At 46.4% G+C, this 10,628-nt stretch overlaps 1 protein-coding gene across 3 annotated transcripts in view; it reads right to left on the bottom strand.

The window, feature by feature from the left end:
- The window catches only part of TNRC6B (trinucleotide repeat containing adaptor 6B), a 192,461-nt gene that overhangs the window by 57,042 nt on the left and 124,791 nt on the right, over positions 1-10,628 (bottom strand). For all 3 annotated transcript variants that reach the window (XM_045290253.1, XM_045290265.1, XM_045290256.1), the window contains one exon: positions 6,739-6,760. In XM_045290253.1, the coding sequence (XP_045146188.1) occupies positions 6,739-6,760 (22 nt within the window). The remainder of the gene's footprint in view (positions 1-6,738; positions 6,761-10,628) is intronic.

Genomic DNA, 10,628 nt, shown 5'->3' with positions numbered 1-10,628 from the left:
CAAGTCGGCATAGTCTGTGTGGACCCCACACGCCCACACCCAAGTCGGCATAGTCTGTGTGGACCCTGGCGCGTCCCAGAACGGCACAGCATGGTACATGAAGGAGACATTGTGGAATCTTCCTAAAGATGAACTACTTGGAACAAAAGGAGGCAGGGACATAAGACACTGCAACAAGTGCTGTGTACTCTACCTCCTAATTGCTGTCCATTTACTCTTAAAAATAACTCTTAAAAGTGGCCCGTGAATGATCCCGTTTCTTACACCAGTCTCCTGCTGTACACTTTGAACAGTTGTATTTCTGGAAAAACTTTAATGTTACTTTTTCCAATAAAAAATATTCACAGGACTCACACAAACTAATATTGCCTCTAACTAAATAATTTCTTCGCAACTTATGCTAGCGCCTTTAGCCATACCATTTAAAATCACTGTGAAACTGAAAACAAATCCCATATGAACCCAGGTAAGACTAAAGCATTGAACCCCAACTCTGGTTTGGTTTAACTACAGACATGGGGGACTCTACCTCACACTGGACTGATGGCGGTCTAGAGGTAAGGAGCCCTGGTGTCACAATGGTTACAGTGCTCTGCTGTAAGCAGATAGATCAGAGATTCAAATCCAGCGGCTGCTCTGCAACTCACTGGCAGTGGGTTTTACCCCCACGGTCCAAACAGAAAAAAGCAATCACTTCACAGTAGTAGTCATAAAACCAACCCCACCCTCCACTCACAGCTGCTGCAGGCACCTATTTCGACTCACAACAGCCCTCTAGGACTAGAGGGTAGAGCTGCTCTAATAGGGTGACTCAGGGCTGTCATTTTTGCAGAAGCAGGAGCCACAGCTTTCTCCCGTGGAGTGGATTCAACCTGTAGACCTTATAGTCAGCAGCTCAAATGTTTAATATCCTACACCACTGGGAGTCCTTAAACCAGCCCTAGAGAAGCCATCACGTTAGCCTGAAAATGTAACACAAATGGTCTCAAAGTCTAATGACCCGTCCTGAGTGCGGATGTTTATGCAGCAGTCTCCGAGGACCGCCTCCATTTCCTTACCCTTCATTCGCCCTTCAATGCAGCTGGCGGGCCAGCATGGCCCTGAACATCTCACGGAAAGCTCTCCCCAGGGACCCCCACAGCCAGCCGAGTGCACACTGGCTGGGCCTTTTCTTCTCTTCTCACCAGCCTCTGACAGGATTTTTCTTCATCCTCTTGGATCATGAGACCCTCCCTTTTCCACTTCCCTTTTGGGGGGGGGGGCGGGCTTCACGCAGTCTTAACCCAGATGACGAGACTATCTCTATACAGGGCCACAGAGTAAACGCACTAGGCTTTGAGAGGCTATTTGGTGTTCATTGTAACCACTGGTAGGGCACAAAAGCAGGTAGATGGTTTGCGAATGAATGAATGCGTTTTCCGATGAAACTTTCCCTGTGGACACTGAAATACGAAGAAGTTCATACCATGTCTGTATGTCATGAAATCCCGTTCCTCATTTGTCCCCTAACCACTTAAAAGTGTGGAAAGTGCTCTTAGTTCACGGGCAGTACAAAACAGATGTGGGTTAAGGGTCACACAGCTGCCTATCCTGCTGTTGCCGAGCCCTTTAATCAGAGCTGCAAAAACAGCAGGTGAATGTGGCCTGCTTTTCGGTGGACTATGCACCGTTCACACACTTCAGTTTACTTGAGGGACTTAGTCCCCAGGTCCTGACTATCATTTTGGCTCAAATTTTTCATCACGTCCAACCCTGACTTCTCTCACCCTGTCCCTCACCTCAAGCTTGCTTCTTAGCAACCCCCGATTTTATTTCCTCACTCAAAGAATGACATCATCACCCAAGTAGCTAGTCATGTCAGGAATCTGGAAGGTGTCTGACATGTCACATGTCACCGTTTCCCTCACACTATTATCCCAGCCACATGAAGTTCTGTGGCATCGAAGACTCTCTCCAGTCTAGCCCCTCCTCTCCACCCACACTGCTCCTAAGCAGACTCCAGTCCTGCTGTCTCCCTTCGAGGCACGCCCACCCGTGTGAGTCACAAGTCTCCACATACCTCACTCTAGAGCAGTGGTTCTCAACCTTCCTACCGCCGCGACCCTTTCAGACAGTTCCTCGTGTGGTGGGGACCCCACCCAGAACACTGTCATTGCTGCTTCATAACTGACATTTTGCTAGTTCTGAATTGTCATGTAAATATCTGATATGCAGGATGTATTTTCATTGTTATAAAGTGAACATAATTAAATATAATTAAAGCACAGTGATTAATCACAAAACAGTATTTAATTATATCTTGTGAAATATTTATGTGTTTTCCGATGGTCTTAGGTAACCTCTGTGAAAGGGTGGTTCGATCCGCAAAGGGGTCGCGACCCACAGGTTGAGAATCGCTGCTCTATAGGCAGGCAGTTTTACCGTGGTATGCCAGGGCTATATCCGAAACACAGGATGAAACAGTAACAACAAAACAATTAAAGACATTAGAGTACACTCATGGTGATCCCAAGCACTGAACGCTGACTGGAACCTGCTTTCTGGAAGAGGCACAAAGGGCCGGCAGAGTTGTAGCCAATGTACAGGTCCAGCCCAGGGACCCCGGTATGCTGATGTACCGGTAGGCGCTGCTCCTCAGCTGGGGCTCAGAATTGTTGCATTAACAACATTTTATTTGAAAAATTTAGCTTTTCCTGATTCTTCTAGCTCAATGGTGGCCCTCTTGTGGCCAGAACAATTCTCGGTGCCAAAACACACAGGGACTATGTTTTCCTGAGGGTCTGTCTGGCGTTGGGCTCTAGAGCCCTGGCCATGGTGAACACAATTACCTGAGCTCTGGAGGCATCTCTTTTCTGGTTAAACACCTCCCGCTTTTTATCCTTTCCAGAGGGGACGTGACCCGTCTCCTCATAGTCTGTGGAAGCTGACCTCTGCTCCCGTCCACAGTGTCATACCCGCTGTGGGAATGGCAAAATTCCCTCCCCACATACTCTCTATTACTGCAGCTTCAAGTCCCATTCACTTTTTAGACATCATTTACGTTATCCTGCAGACTCCCATGCACGCACCAGACTGCTAACCACCACCGCTCTGCACGCTGTTTGCTCCGACGAAGACTCACAGTCTCGGGCACCCGAATAGGGTCGCTATGCGTCGGAGCGGGCTCAATGGCAGTGGCTCTGACTCCCATGACGCCAGTCGTCACCCCCACGCCTTTTTAACACAGCTCGATGGCTCCGTCCAGTTCCCCCACTGTAGTTCTGCACTGACTTATTCTTCATGCCTATGTACCTGGTCCCTTTCCATTCTAACCCTGGTATCCAACAAAGGGAAGCAGTCCCTTATGAGCAGCCACCTGGGCAGTAGGCCTGGCTCTAGCCCGGGTCTTCACAAGCCGCCACTTGAAAGCCCTGTTTTGTTCTTCTCTCTAGAAATCGCACCGCTTTTTTAAAGCAAGCACATAAAAGAAATCTACTTGTTCGCTGAAAGACAGGGAAATCTCACGTGAGCTCTCTACACAGCCGCGACGTGGCACCAGCAGCCTTCCTGTTCTTCTTAAGGGTCTCCTGGGGGAAGGGCTCGATTCCAAGCTAAACGGCAACCCTCAGGAAGCCTTCTCTTTGGGAGCAGGACTGGACCCAGCGAGTTCAGCAGAGGGGACAGAAGGAGGAGGAGAATTAAGAGTCCCAATCAGGCTCTTGGGGACAAATATGTGGCTTTAAAACTGGGCCCAAGACAAGAAAGGTCTGAGCCTCCCTCTAAGAGCCTAGAATGCTCCATTTTTGTTTTTACGTCCTGTCTGCTCCCTGGTGCGAACAATTAAATGTCTTAAGAGAACCTAAATCGGTTCTCAACTTATTTTACGAGAGTTTTACTTTATATGACCTCACTTATATGGAAGACAGGAAAAGACAACGTCTAAAGTCCAAAGTCTGTGGTCAGCAGGGGCAGGTGAGAGGGGCTCAGGGTCAAGGGAAAAGCACAGTGATTGAGTGCCGGCTTGCATCGTCCATTATTATAACTGCTGTCAGTATTTGTACACCTGTGAAAAAGTGAACTGGCCAACGCTGTGACATATACACATTCACAACAAGAACCGTGCTAGAACAAAACAAACCAGAAAACAGCCAACAGAATAGTTTGTCATGACTGCTGTGCTTATGTACAACCCCAAGCCTTATGTGACTGGGTTCTGTAGCTTGGAGGTTTAAGGATCATGGTTTTCAAGGGACATCCTAGTTAACTGACCCAAGATAGTGCTCACAGCTTCTATTTGGCGTGGATTTTTAAAACTTATCAATGGTCTTCCAAGGCACAGCAACTGGTCTCTATGTGCCTGGAACAACAAAGGAAGAATAATCCAGAATTGGAGGACATGTAATGTGTGGCTAATTAGTGTCCATAAGGCTACAAGAACTGGATTGTGCTCAACTATCATGATTCCATAGAAGAATCTGGATCAAAAGTAGAGATAATGCAGAACAGAATTTCAAATTCTTGTGGACTCCAAGACTCTCTGGAGCCAGGGGCGCTTGTATGTACCCCTGAAAGCTACTGCTCTGAGGATACCATCTGGAAACCTTAAACCAACACTATGCCCTAAAGTCTTCCTAAAAACCAAACAAGAGACGGGCTGCATCATTAGTAAAAATTTGTCTGCTTTAAGTACCTTGTGCTCTTTGAAGAACTATTTACAGGGGATCAAAGTTACAACAGCACCTCTGAAGCGCAGTGGGTTTATGTTAAAGGGGACGAACGACTGAGAGAGAGAGAGAGAGAGAGAGACAGGCTGCACAACCGGGAGAAATCAATGTCCCTGGATTATACACCGAGACATGACTGGACTGATGGATGTTCGCTGTGTATAGCCTCTCAACAACATCAACAACAATTTTAAGGAATTATTTTACTTTATTTTTATCTGTTTGATTAGGAAGGATGTGGAAACTGTGAAGTGTATCCCAGTCTATGGTTGCGATGAAAAAGATGCGAACTGGAGGCAAAATTCTGCACTGAGTATGAAAAACGGTTGGCCATTTCTATGATGTTGGCAGAGGAAAGAGGAATTTGTTCCTCAGAACTGATTTGGTACCCTTCCCCACCCTCACCCCAAACAACACAAAACAAAACTGAGAAAAAATGTTTAATGGAACTTCAGTTTTCCAGTAGAAACACTAGTTACCACACTGAGCACAGAGCAGCTACTTCTACAGCACAACCAGCCCTCGGCTTTGGAGAAGCAGATTTGTTGCCAACCAAAGAGCCCCACCACCATGTTCCAGCAACCACAGAGCCGGATTTTCCAGGAAAATGCCAACTTTCTCATCTGTTGTCCCCCAAAATCATCAAAAATCCCTATAAATATAAATACGAATGTGCCCAAATCCTTTCCTGGATCGTATGCTGGGTTAGAAAGTATGTACACGGTACCACTATGATAACACTATTCCTATGGTCAAACTTAATTTCTGTTTCAAACCGGTAGTTTCCAAAGACACTTTCAAAATAAAGACTCTTTATTGGCTAGACATTGGCTGGATGCACAAGGGGAAAATACGATTTTTCTCTAACTGATGAAGATAATTCCAACTAATAATGGTTCCTCTCAGTTTGTTTGATAAATCATTACAAAGTCCCAGATGATATTTTCCTTTGAAATACCTTTTAATTAGAAAGACATCACAATAATGTCTCATCACCTGAACAGCTGCTTTATACATAAGCCTGTTTCCTAAGGAACTGGCTTTATTAAACTTCCATCCTTGTTTTCCATGGCCTGGTAGTCCCCCCCAAAAAAACAAAACAAAACAAGGAAGAGTCATTAGAAGGCCCCCCGTTAAGCCTGGACCTGTTCTATCAATCACCTTTAAATTCCTCCAAGCTATCACAGGAACACCTGATTCTCTGCATCCAAGGCAGCGGTTCTCAACAGCAGGACCGAGGAACTGCCTATGGAGCTGATCTAAACATAAGGGAGTGTGAAGAAAAGGGTCCAGCTTCCCAAGAACTTTCCTTATATGTCTGCACCGTGACCAGTTTGAGAGGGGAGCAGGCTTGTGTGTTCTGACAAGTCTCTACAAGAGGACACGGCATGCCTAGCAGGCAAGGGCAGGAGCTGGCACACTGCTCTCACGACAGTTCTCAAGCGGAACTGACTGAAAGGACGATCTTCAGCAGACGTACGAGAAAAGGGCCTCAAAGGACCAGGAGCGGGGAGCTGAGAAAGACTCCAGGGAACCCACGCTGCTCCGAGCACGTCACTATTGCGTAACCGCGCGAACCCACTCAACGCTTAGCATCTTTCTGAAAACCACACTCCAAGTTCAGAAGGTAGAGTGGCCATCCTAGTATGTTCCATTTTCAGACTCAATGCCATGGATCAAAGTGGTTGGCAGGCAACTGCTATGCTCCAGCTGCAAGCCAGGAGCTCAGGTTTGACTTTTGTTGTTCTAAGATATGTTTCAGATAAATTCCGTTCAGAACTATGACCTACATACTTGCCAATCGAGGGATTATTTTATTTAATCCCTTTACCTCCTAAAAAATTTCAGGTCAACCGTAAGTACTTCCAATCTGTTGTTACTGCTCTCAGTGAAGGCAAACGTCTGACCTTAATTACTCTACACCCACCCTCTCTTTCCCAGTGGACTGGATGGAAGCTGAGTCAGCAGCGGTGTGAAATCTAAACACAAGAGATTCTAAACACTCCTAAAATGAAAGAAAGAGAAAACTGCTTACCTTTGGTTTTTTGTTCCGTGACCTGCAAAATAAAACGAAGAGATGTAAGTAAATGAGACTGGCTTTCCACTTCAGTACTGTAAGACTGCCTTGACTTTGACAACGCAAGCACAGTTCAAACACTGTCAGATATCCCGGGACCTAGTTAAAATCCGGAACAGGAAACACAGGCGTTTGTTCAGACATCCATCTGGAGACGACCACCAGCTACAACCTGCAACTGGAAGGATCCTACACGTGAAACTGAAAGCATTCCCTCTTATTCAATCCTGAGGTCCCTGTACTGGGAATGCTGGATGCCATCTCGATGGCCGGGCCTAGAGAAAAGCACATGGATTTGGCCCTGGAATGAAATCAACCACAGAGAAAAAAAGAGCCCCCGATGAGTATGCACTCAAACGCTAGCTCTCCACTCTAGAAAGTAACAAGGCTTGAGGCTTGGCACAGAGCTGGGGGGTGGACAGCATCATGAGGGACCCCACAAAGTCACGGCCAGAGAACAGGACTCCAGACCCTAACAGAGCCTGGCTTTTCCTGCTTGTCTGCCTGTCTGATCGGTCTTCTCTTGACCTGTTGAGTGGCAATGACAATATTATCTCCCTATAAAGGATGGCTATGCAGATTAAATCAGATAGCCCAGGTCAATGTTCAAGAAACCTTTACTGTTCTTATCAATGTTTATAAAAAGAAACTTGACATACACAAATAAGGTGGAGAGGTCTAAATTCTGAACAAACATTGCTTTGTTACTAGTGTTTCTTTTATAGTAACTTGTAACTATGGTAGCGATTAACCTAAAAGGTTACACAGGGGTATACAATAATAATGGGCTTTGGGAGAGAATGGACATGATGAATAGAAGCCACATGGAAATCTGCTTCTGATTAAAAAAATAAAATAAAACAGGAAAAGGAGAGCACCAAGCCATACAAACTGTCCTACGGAAACAACGCACAAAGCCTGCACATGAAACCACCCAAAACAAAGGCCCCAGCCTTCCAGGAGTGTTACTGTCACACTTCAGAGTGCCCGCCTCTTGGAATCCCCTTTTCCCAACTATGGATCCTCCCAAACAATTGGTACTGGTCCTCTTATTCTTGTACTGTGACAACACATCTAGGGAAGGGCTGTGACTGTGGCTGGGAGTCATACGAAGCTGCCACGATGAGTGATTATGAACGCACGCCCCATCTGTGGAGGGTCTGTCCTGTGGTTAACCAGCCACCTCACAAGGTAGCCTGGCACATGCACTGTCAGTCACTCACTCCGAGTTACACATCCAACCTCCTGCATTAGAGGAAGAGCTAACTCGGTGGTGTCCCTGTGTCGGATACACGCTTAAAACGAATGAAGTGTTTTCTCGTATGAATTGTTACCGATCCTAGCTCAACTGGAAAACACTTCATAATTTTTCTATAACCCCACTTGTCCAAGAACGAATGGCTGTGTATCTACAAACTAAGGCCTTCAGGTAAAGCTTTCTTAAGATTGCTATTCTGAAGATCCAGCAAAGCAGGACGCCCTGGCTTCCTCAGCGGTGAGCCAAGCACCCAAACCATGTCAGATGGGTCTGTCCCCCAGCCAGTGAACTCAAGTGGTCTGCCAACACTAAGCAAGGCCCCTTGGGGGCACATCAGCCTAAGGACTGTGAATGGAGCCCAGCTTTCCACGCCTTTCTCCTGAATGGAAACCTGACAGGACTGTCCCCGAGGGCTCCAGAGGAGGCACAGTCATAGCTACTGCTTACACTGGAGAGCTCGAGAGTAATTTCTGCGTGGAAATCGACATAAGCTTTAGATAAAAGTCAATTCTTTAAGACAAGTATGTTCTCATCACTCATTCATGGCCACTTATTCATTCAGCAAATCTTTCTTGAGAGCCTACGATGCACTGGACTCTGCCCAGCTAACGAATTATGCAAAACGCCATGAAGCTCACAGTCAGAGAGGACAGAGACACAGAGATGACGACAGGGTGACTGGTATGCGGCACTGAGAAGAAGAGCAACCACAAGCTGCATCACAGAGCTGCTGGCACATTCTATGCCTCGCCTCACTGACACACTGTCTCTACAGTAAGGCTGAAAACCCTTACGACAATCACGTGGCCAGCTCTGAACTCTCCCCTTGCTGCTGCTCAATCAGAATTTAATTCTGAAATTATGCAACGGTCCAGTGTCATAAAACACTATCAGAGGTCACGTGTTGTGCCTGTGTCAGCCAGACCATGCCTCAGCCAGTCTAAATATTTTGGAACAACCCCCCCTGAGGTTTTACTGCTCATATTAAACCACTTGGCTATTTCATAGATGGTGATTTTCCTCTTTGCTGTCACTTTCTGACCAATTCTTCATGCCAAACAACCTAGCACCCAGACACTGTGCCGCCGCAAAAGCAACATTCTCAACATAAATAGGCCAATTCACTCTAGAACAGCGGTTTTCAACCTATGGGTCCCGAGCCCTTTGGGGATCAAACAACCCTTTCACAAGGGTTGCCCCATTCATAGCAGTAGCAAAATGACAGTGATGAAGTAGCCAGGGAAATAATGCTATGGTTGGGGGTCCCCACCACATGAGGAACTGTATGAAAGGGTCATGGCATAAGGAAGGTGGAGAACCCCTGTCCTAGAGCATACCCAATACCATCTTTCACTTTTCTCTTAGTGGGACTCACAATGTTCAAATGTTCACGGGGCTGTCCAGAAAGTTCTGGGAGATATCCCCTTCTCTTGTAATCCCGTTTTCCCAAGAATCTTCTGAAGTGGGTCGTTTGACCTTTTCCAGTTAGTGACGGTTTTCATTTAAAGACCACACGGTTATCTGTGTTAAGAATGACGACAGAGTGTGGTTTGCCTAAAACAACCGCTCTGTGCCGCCACTTTCTTGTCAACGGCCTGTGCGCAAGTCCCTGGAGCCCAGCTTCTTCACAATCCACTTCTGGCAGAGGCAAGATCCAACCTTGGTCTGAATTTCGTGGGGGAAAGCCTTCACCAAGGCCTACCCTAACTCAATCACGCTGGAGAGGTCAGTGTGTGCAACAAGGGACCAGAGCCCAGAAGCCCCCAGGGCCAAGGCCATGGGTCAGGCACGCCCCACAGCTGGTGGCCTACCGTCTCAATGACACTGAAGGTAGTGGCATCCTGTAGAGGATGCACAAAGCCGCCTCTGAGCTGTGACTTGACTTCTTTACTCAAACTCCTTACTGTCATTTTTGAGCACTCTAACAAGCTCAGGTAACAGATTAGAAACAACACATTAGAAGCAGAGACTTTGGTATTAGGGAGATGTGCGTGAGAGCACACCACTATTAATAGCAACAGAAACACAATTAAAAGCAGACAAGATCTTAAAGAGCACAGCAGTCTATTAGAGCACCCTGCAATAATGAATAGTCCTTTTAATTAAGGCAGGAAGAAAGGTAAAATTACATTTCATATGTTAAACATGGTAGGGTTGTATGCAACCTAATTCAGAAAACACTTCCTGGATTTAAAAAATATATATGCTGGTACTCATAAATGATTTATTTCAATAACTCAGAAAGCCAGATGGGAAACTATATTCAATCAAGCTGGAAGCATCTGCGGTGTTTCCTTTACCTTGTGTTGACTCACATTTCATTAACTGTCTGGATTCTATTCAAAATCTAGTGTTTCCTTGAATTTAACCAATTCCACCTCTCTAAACGAAGATGCCATAACCTAGCATCATGGCAGGGACCCTTCAAGGCTGCCTCACAGCCAGGCCCTACTTCCCAGGTGCTGCAGGGAATGGCACTAAGTACAGGAGTCAAACTGCCGGGCCACCCAAAAAGCCCCATGGCAGCCCTATCCAGGCAGAGTGGGGAAGTGGAGGAACAAGTGAGATCAGAGGTAAAGGGACCTGTTCT

This window comes from Echinops telfairi, unplaced genomic scaffold (assembly GCF_000313985.2).
Source record: "Echinops telfairi isolate 266 unplaced genomic scaffold, ASM31398v2 ScPeMD7_2;HRSCAF=8, whole genome shotgun sequence".
NCBI lineage: Eukaryota > Metazoa > Chordata > Mammalia > Afrosoricida > Tenrecidae > Echinops > Echinops telfairi.
Note: the sequence above shows the minus strand (reverse complement) of the source record. Positions and strands in the feature narration are given on the sequence as shown.